This window comes from Neomonachus schauinslandi, chromosome 15 (genome assembly GCF_002201575.2).
Source record: "Neomonachus schauinslandi chromosome 15, ASM220157v2, whole genome shotgun sequence".
Taxonomy (NCBI): domain Eukaryota; kingdom Metazoa; phylum Chordata; class Mammalia; order Carnivora; family Phocidae; genus Neomonachus; species Neomonachus schauinslandi.
Genome location: NC_058417.1, coordinates 40,260,968 through 40,276,628, shown reverse-complemented (window position 1 = coordinate 40,276,628; position 15,661 = coordinate 40,260,968). Strand labels below are relative to the sequence as shown.

The following is a 15,661-nucleotide window of genomic DNA, read 5'->3' as shown; positions in this document are numbered from 1 at the left end:
AAATAAATAAAATCTTTAAAAAAAAAAAAAAAAGAATAAACCGGTCCCCCTTATTTCCCTTATTGTCTCCCTCCCTCTGATTCAGATTATAGAATGCTTAGTGTCAAGAATAAATTACTTTAAAAAAAAAATAGGTAAATGTGACCAGAAACTAGTTTTTACTCTTTTGAAAAGATTGTGACACCCTGTTCTTTTTCTGGTGTTTATGCCCTGAGCCAGTCTTCCCTCTTCTCTAAAATGTAGCAGACCTAAAAAAAAAAAAAAAAAAAGGTGAATTTATAGTACTTGACTATTAAGAGTGAAGTGCAACAACATAGAAAAATGTGTGTGACATATTTGTTTCGAAAAAGCAAGATGCAGGGCGCCTGGCTGGCTCAGTGGGTAGAGCGTGTGTGATTCTTGATCTCAGTATTGTGAATTCAAGCCCCACACGTTGGGTGTGGAACCTATTAAAAAAAAGAAAAAAAGAAAAAGCAAGATGCAAAATAATTTGAATAGTATATTTGTTTAAAAAGTGTACTACACTGTTTTTTGCCTATTCGTGTATGCATCCCAAAGTTCTCAAGGAATATATACCAAACAGTGTTGATGTATTTATGCTGCTGTTGGTATCCAAGACTACTCTATTCTATCTCCGTAATATTTGCATTTTAAACTGAACATATATAATTTTTATAGTTAGGAAAAAAGTGTTTTAAAAATGAATTGGCATTGTGTTTCTGAGAATTCATTGGGAAGTCTTACTGAAAATAAGGTAGCTATATTGCTGGTGGGAGTATAAATTGTCGCTTCAGAAAAACAATTATATGTAGCAGGAGACAATGTACAAAATGTCACAGCAGCCTGATGGTAAGTCCTAAATATAACCCACCATCACCACTAGAGTGGGTAAAGGATTTGTGGTAGAGTCCTATGATGGAATACTATATAACTGTGAAAATGAATAACCAGCAGATTCACACAACCATGGACGCAAAAAGTGAGGCATGCAAAAGTGGGTCACGCCAGTACGTAGGGTATGGTTTCATCTGTATAAGGTTCACAAACATCCAAAACTAAACAGCGCTTACCTTATTTAGATATATAAATAAGGTAAAGCCATAAAGAAAAGCTAGGAAATAATAAACCCAAAAGACAAAATGCAGTTAGATCTGAGGGAGCAGGGACAGGAATGGGAGTGGGGAAGGGCACCCTGAGAATCTCAGTGGTAATGGTCTTTTTCTTACATTGCGTAATGGGTAAAGGTGTTCATTGTTTTGTTATTCTTTGTGCCTTACACGTTTTATAACTAACTTCTTGGGTCTGGAATTTTCTAATAAAACCAGTAAAGGATGAGGTTGAAGAACCAGTAAAAGCTGAGGTTGAAGATCATAGCACTTAGAGTTGAAGAGAGCATGTGCTCAGAGTTGTGTCCCTAGCGGTGTGTCTGTGGCCCGCTGGTGGACTACCCTTCTTGGTGCAGCGTGGCTGTGGCATGTTGCTCTCCTCAGCTATGGCTGTTAGTGTCCAAGGCCGTTCTCTCTGAGGAAGAGAGTGTCCTTCTTGTTATTGTAGGCCTCCCTGATTGTCACCGAGGAGCTGCACCTGATCACCTTTGAGACTGAGGTGTATCACCAAGGCCTCAAGATTGATCTTGAGGTGAGTTCTGCCACAGAGTTGGGACAGGGCTGCATGCAGGGGTGATTTGGGACAAGAACTTCTAGTTGGGATTTTTTCTACAGAAGGTAGAGTTATGACTCTCTGCTTAGCACTGTGTTTATTTTTGCTTGTTTTTCTCCCAAAACTCCAGAGTATCCCAGCTGAGAGTAGAGTCTTGCTTGAGTGCTTAGAAGATGCACATACAGTTGACCGTTGAACAACACAGGGGTTAGGGGCGCCAACCCCCTGCCCAGTTGAAAATCTGTGTGTAACTTTTGACTCCCCCCAGACTGAACAACTAATAGCCTATTGTTGACTAGAAGCCTTCCTGATAACATAGTCTATTAACACACATTTTTTTTAATTTTTTAATTCTTTTTATTAACACATATTTTGTATGTTATATGTTTTATATATTGTATTCTTACGATAAAGTAAGCTAGAGAAAAGATAATGTTGCTAAGAAAATAGTAAGAGAAAATACATTTACAGTACTGTACTTTGTTTAGCAAAAAAAAAAAATCATCCACGTATAAATGGACCCATGCAGTTCAAACCCATGTTGTTCAAGGGTCAACTATAAAGTCAGCTTTCAGCAAATTTGATGTGAAAATCTGTATTTAGAAATTAGTGATAGTTGGGGCACCTGGGTGGCTCAGTCGTTAAGCATCTGCCTTCGGCTCAGGTCATGGTCCCAGGGTCCTGGGATCGAGCCCCGCATCGGGCTCCCTGCTCGGCGGGAAGCCTGCTTCTCCCTCCCCCACTCCCCCTGCTTGTGTTCCGCCTCTCGCTGTGTCTCTCTCTGTCAAATAAATAAATAAAATCTTTAAAAAAAAAAAAAAAAGAAAGAAATTAGTGATAGTTGACTTTATAAAGTTTGGGCAAAATAGTCTTTAGATAGCCAGTGTTTTTAGTATACAGGAAATCATGGCATTTGCATTCTCTTTTACCAATTTTCTTGATCTTTAAGTTAAAGATAGAGCTGAAGAAAGCAAGAATCCTTGTCTTTGACTCCTGGGACCTCGCTGTCTAACGGGTAGATACAGCTGCAGTTCTCAGAGAATGCCTTCCAGGTTTTATAAATGGGGAATCTGGGGGCTGTGAGTTCCAGCTTTGAGCAAGTCAGATTTTCAAGTTCCTGGTTGTGCCCTGTGGCCCATGTTTGGCACTCTCTCCACTCTGGGTGTTGAGCTGACTCAGCCACGCTCTTCCCCAAAAGTTGGCAGTAGGTGTGGTTCATGGCACATCCTTTTATTCCAAAACCTGCAGGTATGGCTGAAGAGATGTTCGAAGCTTTGAGGGCCCTCTGCTTCCCCAACTCATTCCCCACTTTCTCCACAGACCCATTCCTTGCCAGTTGTGGTGATCTCCAACATCTGTCAGATGCCAAATGCCTGGGCATCAATCCTGTGGTATAACATGCTGACCAACAACCCCAAGGTAGGCGCCCATCCTCTGGAAACCGTTGTTGTGGTCCCTCGTGGGGGTCATCAGGCACCGCTGTCTCATCTCAATGAGCAACTGTGTCATTTTCAATAGAACGTGAACTTTTTCACCAAGCCCCCGATTGGCACCTGGGATCAAGTGGCCGAGGTGCTGAGCTGGCAGTTCTCCTCCACCACGAAGCGAGGGCTGAGCATCGAGCAGTTGACTACGCTGGCAGAGAAACTCTTAGGTCAGCATTTTCCCTCTTTTCCCTGCTGCCCTCCTCAGAAAAGGAATCTGGCCTGTGGGGCTGTTCATTCAGGAAAATTGGCTGAGCGAGGCTCTGTGCTGGGGCCAGAACGCATGCGCTCCCACAGTTGGTGGGGTGGGGTGGGCGGGACCAGTGGAGTAGGGAGGCAGAGGAAGCTTGCCTCCTGGTGATCATTTCCGAGGTAGGAGGCAGATGTCTTTTCTCCTGGTGGCTGGACCCCTCCACCCTTCCAGAGCACGACTTTGTCTAACCTTAGGAAGAGATTTTTTAAGTGCTTGTTAGAAGGCAGAGGTAAAAAGCTTGACATCCCTGTCCGTTTCTTCAGTAAACTGGACGCTTGTTTTGTTTTTTCCCTCCTGAAAAAAAAAATTTAGTGCACTATTTTACATGCTACCTGCACGGAAAGCAGCTTTATCCTGTGCTGTCCCCAGACATGAGCCTCTAACACTGTTAGCTTATTCACGTGTGCTGCTGGTCCCCAGTCCACCATGCAAGAGGAGGAGGAGGGGGTGGGGAGAGGGGGGAGAGACTTGATATGTCGTCCACCACCTCCGCTAGGCTAAACAACACCCTAGGTGATCCCATGATGGGGTTTTGTGAGGGTGGATGTGTGTGCGTGTGCGTGTGCGCACACACATGCGCACGACAGTGGGAGCCTTCAAAACCATGGAAGCCAGTGGTTTCTCAGCCCATTGTGGGACACATGTGTAGGAATGTGTGTTCTGTTATAAGAAATAAGACCTCGATTCAAACCTGAAAATTACACTGCTTTATTCTTTTTTTCCTTCAGGACCTGGTGTGAACTATTCAGGGTGTCAGATTACGTGGGCTAAATTTTGCAAAGTAAGCCGTCTTGTTAAATCCTTGTGGCCAGCTAGTGGGAGTGGGAGTGGGACGGAATGCTCACCTGTGAGGTTGTCGTGGATGGGACTGGGCTTGGAGGCTGAAGACTCATGGTCTCGCTGTCAGTAGGACCTACCTGAGGGTAGATGGGCCTGGGGATTTTGGTGGCATCGTGCCTCAAGGAAGGAAAAGGCTGGGAGGGTGGACTTGGCTTTTCCCATTATTCTTTTCTTTAGGAAAACATGGCTGGCAAAGGCTTCTCCTTCTGGGTTTGGCTAGACAATATCATTGACCTTGTGAAAAAGTACATCCTGGCTCTTTGGAATGAAGGGTAAGTTGAAACTCTTGTGTCTGGCGGAGTGCACGTGTGTAAGAAGTCACCTGCTCTCTCAGCAGGCCAGTGGTGGGGACCCTGTCAGCCCAGATCTTGTCGCTCTTCTTCGGCTCCAGGTACATAATGGGTTTTATCAGTAAGGAGCGGGAGCGGGCCATCTTGAGCACCAAGCCCCCAGGCACCTTTCTGCTACGATTCAGTGAAAGCAGCAAAGAAGGAGGTGTCACCTTCACTTGGGTGGAGAAGGACATCAGCGGTAAGTTGGACTCTCACCCACCCCACCTGGTGGCAGTTGCTGCGGCTGCCACACTGCACTCGTTTCGAGTGCCCGCTGCCCCCTAGTGGGCAAAGGTGGCTTTGCACTCCCCTACTTCCGACTTGTAGTAACACTTTTCAGTGACTTCTTTTCTCCAAATTCTTTCAGCTGAAGGATTGTTTGCCAGTTTTGTTTTTGCTTGCTTCGGGGGCTAATATTTGCCTAAAATTTGCAATTTATTTTTTTTTAAAGATTTTATTTATTTATTTGAGAGAGAGAATGAGATAGAGAGAGAGCATGAGAGGGAGGAGGGTCAGAGGGAGAAGCAGACTCCCTGCAGAGCAGGGAGCCCGATGCGGGACTCGATCCCGGGACTCCGGGATCATGACCTGAGCCGAAGGCAGTCGCTTAACCAACTGAGCCACCCAGGCGCCCAGAAATTTGCAATTTAAATCTCATTCTTCGTCTCCTTTCTTACGTACCTTGTTAATATATCTTATGCACATAGTTATTCAGGTATATTGCCTATGACCCAACTGGGTAGTCTCTCCAGAAACCAGCTGAACATTTCCACAGCGCCAGCTGACTGGACAGGCTTTTCAGGGCTCAGGAGCTAGGTTGGCATGTCTTCCCCTTTCAAGGAAAAATAAATCGGGTCGTCTTCTCCGAGATTACCTGGTGCCCTTATCTTCCCTTACAATGTCCCATGACAGGTAAGACCCAGATCCAGTCAGTGGAACCATATACCAAGCAGCAGCTGAACAACATGTCATTTGCTGAAATCATCATGGGCTATAAGATCATGGATGCTACCAACATCCTGGTGTCTCCGCTGGTCTATCTCTACCCTGACATTCCTAAGGAGGAGGCGTTTGGAAAGTACTGTCGACCGGAGAGCCAGGAGCATCCTGAAGCTGACCCAGGTAGTTGTTGATTTTCCTTGTCGGGCATTTAATTCTGGGAAAAAGGGGGCAATTGCAGGATCCCTGGGGGACAGACAGGGAAATGCCCGAAGGGCCTGATCTTTTATTCCTCTTTATGGGAAAGAACTTTGTAGTGAGTGCTTTTGGGGTGGCTGATGGGGTTGGAGAGAGGAGAGGAATCAGTCACTTGTCTCTGCCCCACAGGGAACTTGCCAGGCTAAAGGGAGAAATAGCACACACACACTCACCCCAGACATCTAAAATGCTGCCGAGAGAGTGAGGACAGGATTCTTTAGTAACAGGATGTCCAGCCAGCACAGCGCTTCTCACACAGTAGCTGCTGGAAGGTCTGCGACTCAGACTCGAGTCTAGTGTGTTTCCTTTTCCCCATCACTGAACAACGTGAGCAGTGTCGTGTGGGATGGAGAAAGGCTTTCTGGAGGAAATGAGTGTTAGCAGCACAGGAACGCGGTTTGTGAGCAGAGGCTGGGGGAGGGGTGATTGAGGGGGAGCCTGTAACCTGTGGGAGGGCTCGGGGTGGGATTTAGCACGAGCAGCTCTCGAATGAAGCGGTTGCGTCATGTGCAGGAGCGCAGGTGTTTCTGTAAGCCCTGTAGACACTTTCATGGAGAGCTTGTAACCGCTAGTGAGGTCAGCAGCCTGGAGGGGTGGCCCCGCTGCTCTGTGCCATCCCCACTTGCTGCTTTGGCTCTCTGGGTTCTTGGTCCGGATCCTGATGGGGAGCCTATGATTTTGCCATTCTTTGTTTTTATTTAACTTCCCTTAATTGGAGAGCCAGCAGGGGGCTCTTCAAAGTGATCCTTTGAGGGTAGCTTCCCTACTCCAGTTGCTTTTGGAAAAACTGTTTTTGCGCAGAGACCTCACGCAAGCACACACCCACCTTTTCCTAGGAATCCCCTCTGAGGAACTTCTTGGGATGGGGGAAGACTGGGACTTGAAAAAGGAATTTGAGTTACTTGTTAAGTGACTTCCCTCTTTCCTTTGTTATGTTGTTGGGTTTTGTTCCTACTATAGAAGAACTAACTCTCACTTCCTGTCTGCTACTTATCTGGCTTTCCAGCTGTGCTTCAGTTGGGAGATGTGTTTATCAGTCCCAACACGCTACTCTTTGTTCTTTCTGCAGAGGACATTTAGATCCAAATGCTGGTCCTTTGGCTCATTTTGCTTTCATGATCCAGGTTCCCAATCTGAGGCCAAGCCCTCCATTATCATCAGCCATCCTGTGTGACCGGCAGGCAAGGTCCTTTCCTGCCTGGAGTCACCAGTGTTTTCTCGGGTCAAGAGCCCAGGCAGAGAAAGGAACTAATTACTTGAGTGCTTTGCCGGCCTCCTAGGGAGGCGAGTGTAAGCAGTGGGCACTGAGGGGCTTGGCATGTTGGGAGCATGACGATGGGGTGGGCTGAGTGCTGGGGGTGTCCCCGCATTCAAGTGGGCATCCTCCAGGAGATGGATCTGTGCCCATTTCCTCTTGTTTTCCATCATGAAAGTATTTTTGCCCCCAGGGATAGATCGATGTCTTCCCAGGACTCTTCCTTCTTCCTTACTTTTTCACCAGACCCCACACAGGATTTCTAGGTGGCTTGAGGTAGAGAGGCATCTCTTAGAAATGACACGCCCCTTACCTTACAAATTGGATGAAGTATGTTGACAACCTTGTACAAATTGGATGAAGTATGTTGACAACCTTGTACAAAGCTCCACTTTCAGTCTTGGTTCTCCTTTGTTTCTGCTCTTGCTGAATCTCAGGCTAAAGCTAGTTTTCTCAGCTACCTGATCACTGGGGAACTAAATCCTTCTCTGTCCAGGATGTCGCCTCCCCTCAGGTCTGCACCACGGTGGATTTATAAGACACCAGAACCCTGCCTGGGTAACGTCTTTGGATTCTGCTCCACATGAATCTATTTCTTGGCCCCAAATAAGCTTGGATGGCAATCTAAGGACCCTCTGACAATGCCTTTCTCAGATTGTCAGCATACTTTCTGATTCCTTGGTCTCTCTATAAATCTCAAGCTTTATAACTGTGCTTCTCTCGGCCCACGCCACCCTGCCCCACACCTCCTAAGTGATTTGTTCACCAGAATCCACCAGATTTCATGCCAGTGTCTTCAAGACTCCTTGACGTCTTGGTGTAAACATTTAGTGTCTAAAATTCATTTATTCCAGTCCTCACACTTCTAACTATGGAACAAGAATTATAAATGAGGGGCGCCTGGGTGGCTCAGTCGGTGAAGCGACTGCCTTCGGCTCAGGTCATGATCTCAGGGTCCTGGGATCGGGCCCCACATCGCGCTCCCTGCTTGGCGGGAAGCCTGCTTCTCCCTCTCCCACTCCCCCTGCTTGTGTTCCCTCTCTCGCTGTGTCTCTCTGTGTCAAATAAATAAATAAAATCTTTAAAAAAAACAAAAAAAAAAGAATTATAAATGACCCAGATGGGCACTTCCCTCTTCCCCCTCCCTCTTAGTGTAGAAAGTGCTTTGCTCCGGGTGTCTTAGCTGTGGAAGACATGACAAGTCCCAGGCCTCCTGTCTTCAGTCCGGAGTCAATGGTATTGCCACACCAGGCAGCCTCCCTTGACAGAGAGGCTGCTCTTTGTATGATGTTGCTCCCCAACTGGGGAGTTACTAATACGGCTCACCTAAAAAGTAGTAGAGGCAGATGAATGCCCATAGGAATGAAAAGTATGACTCTGGGCCTCGCAACAGCATGAGCAATTTCCACATTCTCTTAGAGACTTGGTGACTTTGGCATCTGAGCAGGACCGTGTGCGTCCGAGGCCAGACTGCGTCGGCTCCGTTCCTGCGTGCGGAGAAGTTGTAGCGAAGAGATTCGGCCAGGCCAGAATACAGTCCTCAGACCCCATGCAGGCAGCTCAGTGTTCACATCATCTAGGGAAAGAACAAACAGGCTGGCATTGGTCTAGGCTCAGGTGGGACCAGGGTGTGCTTAAAAGTCTCTGCAGGTCAGGAAAGCTCTATGGAAAAGGTTGAACCACCAAGCTGCAGGTGCCTCACACACCCCACAGGACACAGTGGTGGGAGGGCAGCCCTGAGGGGAGGTGGGGCTTCAAAACGGCCTCCGCTGCAGGATGGAGTGGGGTGCACGTCAGTGCCGATGAGATAGCCGGCTTCCTCCTGCCCTTGGCCCACAGTGGGGTCGCAGTTAGTAAGCCCCAGTTTTCTTCTTCGCAGGTGCTGCCCCATACCTGAAGACCAAGTTTATCTGTGTGACACCGTAAGTGGCTTCCCTTCTCAATTTGGCCTTCATTTCTGGTGTCCTCAGTTCTCCTGGGAGTAGGACGCTGGGTGAGAGCTATCCTGTGAAGGGCCGGAACGTCCTGGGCTCTGTGTAGTACTCAAAGTGACCTTGTGTGTTTAAAAAGCTTGAGCTTTTATTTTTCTGTTGGAGACCAGAGTTTGATGGCTTGTGTGTGTGTGTTTTGTTCTTTTTTTTTTTTCTCCATTGTGTCTTGTCAACCCGGCCCTTTCCCCTCCTGCTGCTCCCCATTTCCTACAGAACGACGTGCAGCAATACCATTGACCTGCCGATGTCCCCCCGCACTTTAGATTCATTGATGCAGTTTGGAAATAATGGTGAAGGTGCTGAGCCCTCAGCAGGAGGGCAGTTCGGTGAGTGTTTGGTGACAGACCCTGTCCTTAGGAGGGAAGTCAGCCCCCTTCGTGTGCCATGCACCGAGCCAAGAGCTGCCCCCCTCACCGCGCGATTGGTAGAAAGTTCTAGAGCAGTGCTCTCCCTTAGAAACCAAATGTGCACCACGCCTGTAAGTGCAAATTTTCTAGTAGCCACGTGAAAAACAGCAATAAGAAACAAGTGAGGTTAACGTTAATAGTATCTTTTCTGTAACCCAGTAAATCCCCAGTACTAGCATTTTAGCACATAAGAGAAAGTTATCGAGGTTTTTTTTTGTACTAAGTCTCTGAAACCTGCTGGGTGTTGTACGGCTACAGCCCGTCTTGAGTGGGACTGGCCACACTGTGATGCTCAGTAGCCACCCGGTGGCTCCGGGCTGCCCCATTCTGCAGGACAGCCTTCGATCTTTCCACGCGGACAGTTGGGAACGAGTTAAGGGAGGAAGGGGACTGAGCCCTTCCAGAAGACCAGACCCTCTAGGGAGGAGAGTAAATCTGGAGTATCCAACCCTGTCTTGGCCACACGGGGCAAGGACCCTGGATGGCAGTGCTGGCTGGGCCTCTGTCCCCCGAAGGGCTGCGGGAGCATGCCCTGCCGGCTCGCGGGCTCAGGCAACTGAACGAGCTCTCCCGCTCTGTCCCCCCAGAGTCCCTCACGTTCGACATGGAGTTGACCTCGGAGTGCGCTACCTCCCCGATGTGAGGAGCGGCGGGCTGAGGCTGCAGAGAGCGAGGACAGAGGCACCTACCTGTGTTCTACCACCCCTCACACAGCCAACCCCCAGATCGTCTGAGACTCCTCTCACTTTGTGCTTCCAGATTTTTTTTTTAATCTCCTACTTCTGCTATCTTTGAGCAATCTGGGCACTTTTAAAAATAGAGAAATGCGTGAACGTGGGTGATAACGCTTTTACCTAAATGCAAATAAGAATGTGTTCTCTGAGACTGTGACCGGGGGATGTGGAAGGGGTGGCAAGAGGGAGAAAAAGGAAATGTTCTGGTCTTTTCTGGCTCCCCGGCCCTCCTTTCTCAGCAGCTCGTGTTGTCCTTAGACAAGTGCCTCCTGGTGCCCGCGCATCCCTCTGCCTGTCTCTGTAAGCTCACACCACAGGCTGCCTCTAGCTACATTCCTCCTGGCATTGCACTTTTAACCCTGCTAACAACCAAATAGAAGATAGGACTTTCACAGCCCCTAAGTTTCTTTTTAAATTAAAAAAAAAATTAAAGGGCAAAAAACACTGTATTGGCATAACCTTTTCTGTATTTAAGACAACTCAGTCAGTAGCCTTCTTGGTGCTTTAAGCATTCAGCTTTCTTCAGGCTGATAATTTATAGAATCCTAAAATGGGCTTCAGATCCAACCCTTAAAAGACATCTGAAGCTGTGGCTTGGCCTTTGGTTATGAAATAGGAAGGTTGAAGGACAACCTAAACATCCTAGACATTTTTTAATAAACAAAGTTTTTATTTTCCCCTTTAATGTGTTGGCCTATTAGTAGGTAAGGCTGGGCAGAGGAGTGCTTACCACCTGCCCCCCCCCGCCCCCCCCGCCCGTCTCCCTGGACTTCTCCTGTTCCAGAGCCTGGGTTGTTCCTGTGGGTGCCTTATAAGGGATGGGGTGATCTTTCCTCCCTGTCCACCTGACCCCCCTTGTGTAGGGCTCCTTTCAGTGTCTAAAGGTCCCTTGTCCTGTTTGCTTTGAGAATCCTGGAATAAGAAGGCGAGAGTTACAGGTGGAACACAACAGACTGTTGGGGCCCCAGCCAAGGGTCTAGTTGAGCTCAGGGAATACGGTTCTTATCCCGGTTTCTTGGTGATTTCCCGCGGCACCTCTAATCACTTCTTCACTTGGTTAAGCCGGGGGCAAAGGCTTACTGATAAACTCGAGGTCTATCCCTTGTGTGAGGGAGTGTACACCCTGGCCTCCCCCCCCCACCCCCCGTGCTGGTGACTATCTCCTCCCCATGGGGGCCTCACAGATGAGGCAGAACAACTCCCATTTACTGTGCGTCTCAGAACACTTCGTGGTCTCCAGTATTTGGGCCTCATCTGACCCAGAGGCCTGACTAGATCGGGTGGTCCAGGACCACCTGATCTCAGTTGGTCAGAGTTTCTATGGTGTGCTGTTTGTTTTACCCGTACTCACCAGGTTCAGAATTAAGGGGATGAAGACATTCTCTCCAAGACGGACAGGGGTTGCGCTTGGCCATCCCTGTCCTTCCCTAGAACTGGTTGGTAGGTAGTACAGAGCTCGCCCTCCTCTAGCAACACTCTTCACTTCATGATAAGCTTAACTCAGAAACTGAGAGAAGATTTAGATCAGAGGCACCTGGGGCAAGGATCCAGGCTTCTATGGCGCAGACACTGAAAAGCTGGTGACTTCGAGGTAGCACGTGTATCTGGTTTTAACTCTGATTGTAGCAGAAGTTCTGAGAGGAGCCGAGACTTGTTCTAGCCCCTCCCTTCAAGAACCGAGCCCTCTGGGACCTGCCCGCTTTCTCTCCACTGTCTCCCCCTGCCCATCCCCAGCCCAGCTGAGGGGTTCCCATAGATGGCTCGACCTACCTGCACAGTGGTTTGTATGCTGCTGTCCTGGTCACCGCATCAAATTCCAATGTATACTTCATAGTGTAAAAATTTATATTATTGTGGGTTTTTGGTTTTTTGTTTTGTTTTTGTATATTGCTGTATCTACTTTAACTTCCAGAAATAAAAGTTATATAGGAACCGTCTGAGGGCGTGGCAGCTCTGTCTCTGGCTGCTAGAGGTCCCCCTTCCCCTCCCCCCTTCAGTTCTGAGGGGGCCTTACCCACAGGCGGAGCCTGGATCCTGACAGGAGGCGGGGGCCCCTGCTCCCAGGCTGGTCCCCGCAGCCCACTTCTGGGGCCCCGAGCACCCCCCATCTTATGTTAGCCAGTGGCCTCCAGGGAAGGGGTAACCGGAGGAGCCAGAGGTGTCCGTGGAGGCCCCCCTTCTCCCTCTTCCTTCCCCCCTCCTCGGGCCTTTGCAAGCCTCACGAACCTGTCTGGGGTCAGATAAGCGCTACCTAAGGGGGCTTGGGGTGAAGATACTCCCACCCCACCCTAAGGCCTCCCCTCCCACAGTTGCTCCATTATCGCTTTCTCTTCAGTTCACTCAGAGGGGATGAACGGAAACACTTCACTGGCTGCCCGACCGGTGGTGATAATTCACAGACATCAATGCGCCCACTCGGCTGGCTCCCCCCACCCCCGTGCCGAGCGCCATGGAGACCGCGCCGCGGGCTGAGATACCAGCCGCCAGCCCTGCCGAGATGCAAGGGGAGATTAGCGGCTGCTCTCCCCGCCAGCCCACCCCCCCCCGCCCCCCGCAGGGCCCCCGCGCCCCCCTTGGGCAGGCCGCCAACCCCCCCTCTCCTTTGTCGCCCCAAAAAAACCCCCGGGGGGGGCCCCGGCCCCCCCCCCCCCCCCCCACCCCCCCCCCCCCCCGCCCCGCCAGGGCCCCAGTGACAGCCCCTGGACTGGCAGCAGGTCGGCGCCAGGGGGTCCAAATGGGGAGACCATCCTCCTCCCCCAGCTTCCCTACGGGTCACTGGGCCGGCTGGCCCTTTGAATGGGCTGGTGGCAGTGGGATGGTGCCACCTGCTGGTGTCCGGGAAGAGGCGGGCAAGGAGGGACTGTCGCTGAGGCTCCCTGCTGCCCCTGGCACTGCCCCTCCACCCCCCCCCCCCCCCCCCCCCCCCCTCCAGCTTGCTTATAGCAGCAGCTGATTAGGAGAGGCCCAGACCCCCCCTCTGCCGTTCTTCCCGCTCCTGGCCCCCGCCCCCTTCCCCCAAGGCCTCCAGCCCTAGTTGTTTTGGCTTCTGAGAAGCAGAGACAGCGTTCCAGGGCTGGTGGGCACCCTTAACACACGGAAGAGGGTGCAGAGTGGTAGCTTTGGAAGCATTACAGCACCAGCCACACGGGAGGGAAGCAACAAAACCACCCCAGCACCAGGGATCCCCGTTACCCAGGGCTGTCCGTGCGGGAGCCGTGCCAGCAAATTTATGAAAAAAATACTTTATTCGAAAACACTGTTTACACAAATGTGTGGCCTATGTACAAAGTACACAAGGATCCCTCTTCTGGTCCCCACCTTCCCTCAGGGATGTTTAAACCTGGGACTCCCGACCCTCTGCCACCAGCTGCCCCCGGCTGCACGTCACAGAGCCTCCGAGGGAGGAGCACGTGAGGCCGGGAGCAAGGCCTTCTCGGACCTCGGCGTTACGCAACTGTGATGAGGCCTAGTCCAGGTCCACCTGCCAGCAGGGGGGAACGAGCTGAGCTTTTACCCCTCACTCGGGATTCCACAGGCATGCCGCAAGCAGCTTCTCTGCGGCCGTCTCTCAGTGCAGTTCTCCAGGAGAGGGAGATCAGCCCCGCCAAGTCCCCAGCCCTCTGTTCACCCACCACGTCCTAGCCCAGTTCCTGCCCGTCTCCCCCCTCTCCTGGGAGCAGGGTTGCAGAGCGTCAGGGAAAGAAGGCTGGGGCCCGATGGAGGGGAGGCGATCACACTTGGAAAATGATAGCAGACCGGGTAACGGCACCACAGACATGAAGCCCAGGTCCCCCGGCTGGAGGCCAGGAGGCCGGGAGGCCAAGCAACTACGTACTCAGAGCAGCTCTGACAGACCCAACCGCAAAGACCCATTCCTGCTGCGTTAGGGCCACGGTCTAGAGAAGCCCTCGGGTCACAAACAATCTCGAGTCCATAGTCATTAGATAAAGTATAAAACATGACTCAAAACTGAATCCCAGCCTCCCTCCCGAGGGAAAGAATCAATAGACCAACACACGTGCATGCCAACAGATGCACAAACACAAACGCATATGCACACATTTGGGAGCCAAAGCTTCTCACTCAGGAGTACAACTGAAGCTGGGACACCTGACCCGTCTCCAAGCCCCTTCTTGAATAATTTCCTTCAAACAGCGGCGAGGCCGGACAGGCCCGGGCAGGAACAGCACCTGTGACAGCAGCCGGCGGAAGCGGAGCCCCTCCCGCGACAGACACAGGCCCGGCGGGCCCTCGGGCGCCTTGATCTGGGGAGCAAGCTGGTGGCTGCTGGGCGCAGGCGAGGCAGGCACACACACACACACACACACACACGGCCGAGGCATCTGTATGCACAGCAACACTAAAATCACCATTAACACGACCCCTTCACACTGAGTGTTGTTTCCAAAGAGAAGCGTATCATTCGAACATTCATGAGAGCGAGCCTCGGGCAGCGGTGAAAAGGCCGGCAGGCGGGGAGAGGCGGGGGTCCAGACTGTCCATCGGGCGGCGTAAGAGTTCCTCCACGTGCCGGGCGACGTCCATGGTCTCATCCAGGTCAAATTCTCCATCCTGGTCGAGGACGGGGTCAGGGCTGGGAGAGAGGGAGAGGGAGGTCAGAGGGAGCTGAGCATGCCGCTGGCCCCCTCCCCACTCAGACCACAGTCTCACGGGAACAGGACTGGCTCTGGCTGGCCGGGCCCGCGAACCCCAAGCTGAAAATGTCAGTCACTGGCTCATTGGGAGCTACTCAAGTTCTAGTCTCAACACTCATTGCCGTACTGAGTGGGCTCAGAGAGTTCTTCTCCCTTGTCCCCGTCCCTCTCCCCCTCTGCAAAACACGGTTGGGTCAGTGAGTTCTGCCCACTGCGACACTATTCCATTCAACCATGGGCTCCATTTGCTGAGCACCTACAACGCGCTGGGCTTAGCCACCTGTGAGGTAGGTATCTGCTCCACTTTACACTGGGGGAGACTGAGGCTTGGCCGTGTTCGAAAACCTGCTCAGGGCCACCTGGCTGGCAAATGGATTCAGGATTGGAATTCCAGTCTTGGTGACTCTCAAGCCCATGGCCATCCCAGTGCAGCTTGTGTCTGCCAGACACCCAGACATCCAGCTGGAGCCACCCACAGCTCAGGAGAGAATTAATTCTCTGCCCTGGGAACTCCAGACAGGAGCAAGTGATAGCCCGTTTCCCTCCAACTCCTAAGAGCAACCGCCCCATCTGGAGCTATCCCTTACCACAGCCTCACCTGAGTCCTGCCCCCAATCCCATATGGTAGGTATTCTTGCCTCCATTTTACAGATGTGGAAACTGAACATCTGGGAGGCTCAATAATTTTCCCAAGGTCACACAGCCAGTCAGCACCAGAGCAAGGACCCTCCTATATGTAGCTTATGTTCTATGCTTCTCACTGGCTGATCTCCCTCGCTGTACCTGGGCACATGCCGGAGCCCGGCCTGGGTGGTCTCAGACCTACAGGAGCTCTGGGTCCCTTTGCCCACCAG

At 51.0% G+C, this 15,661-nt stretch overlaps 2 protein-coding genes across 17 annotated transcripts in view; one reads left to right on the top strand and one right to left on the bottom strand.

Moving 5' to 3' along the window:
* The window catches only part of STAT3 (signal transducer and activator of transcription 3), a 72,961-nt gene extending 60,872 nt beyond the window's left edge, over positions 1-12,089 (top strand). For 3 of the 16 annotated variants that reach the window (XM_044921706.1, XM_044921705.1, XM_044921701.1), the window contains 10 exons: positions 1,555-1,638; positions 2,980-3,078; positions 3,178-3,313; positions 4,125-4,177; positions 4,414-4,508; positions 4,628-4,767; positions 5,481-5,693; positions 8,900-8,942; positions 9,225-9,337; positions 10,006-12,089. In XM_044921706.1, coding sequence (XP_044777641.1) covers positions 1,555-1,638; positions 2,980-3,078; positions 3,178-3,313; positions 4,125-4,177; positions 4,414-4,508; positions 4,628-4,767; positions 5,481-5,693; positions 8,900-8,942; positions 9,225-9,337; positions 10,006-10,061 — 1,032 coding nt within the window. In that variant the 3' untranslated portion in view covers positions 10,062-12,089. Of the gene's footprint in view, positions 1-1,554; positions 1,639-2,979; positions 3,079-3,177; positions 3,314-4,124; positions 4,178-4,413; positions 4,509-4,627; positions 4,768-5,480; positions 5,694-8,899; positions 8,943-9,224; positions 9,686-10,005 lie in introns of those variants that run through there. The other 13 variants (XM_044921700.1, XM_044921699.1, XM_044921697.1 and 10 more) reach the window with 10 other exon arrangements.
* A 1,315-nt stretch (positions 12,090-13,404) lies between these two features.
* LOC110573273 (signal transducer and activator of transcription 5B) overlaps positions 13,405-15,661 on the bottom strand; it is an 871,639-nt gene continuing 869,382 nt past the window's right edge. Inside the window, exon 18 of the mRNA XM_044921711.1 lies at positions 13,405-14,746. Within this exon, the coding sequence (XP_044777646.1) occupies positions 14,584-14,746 (163 nt within the window). The 3' untranslated portion in view covers positions 13,405-14,583. The remainder of the gene's footprint in view (positions 14,747-15,661) is intronic.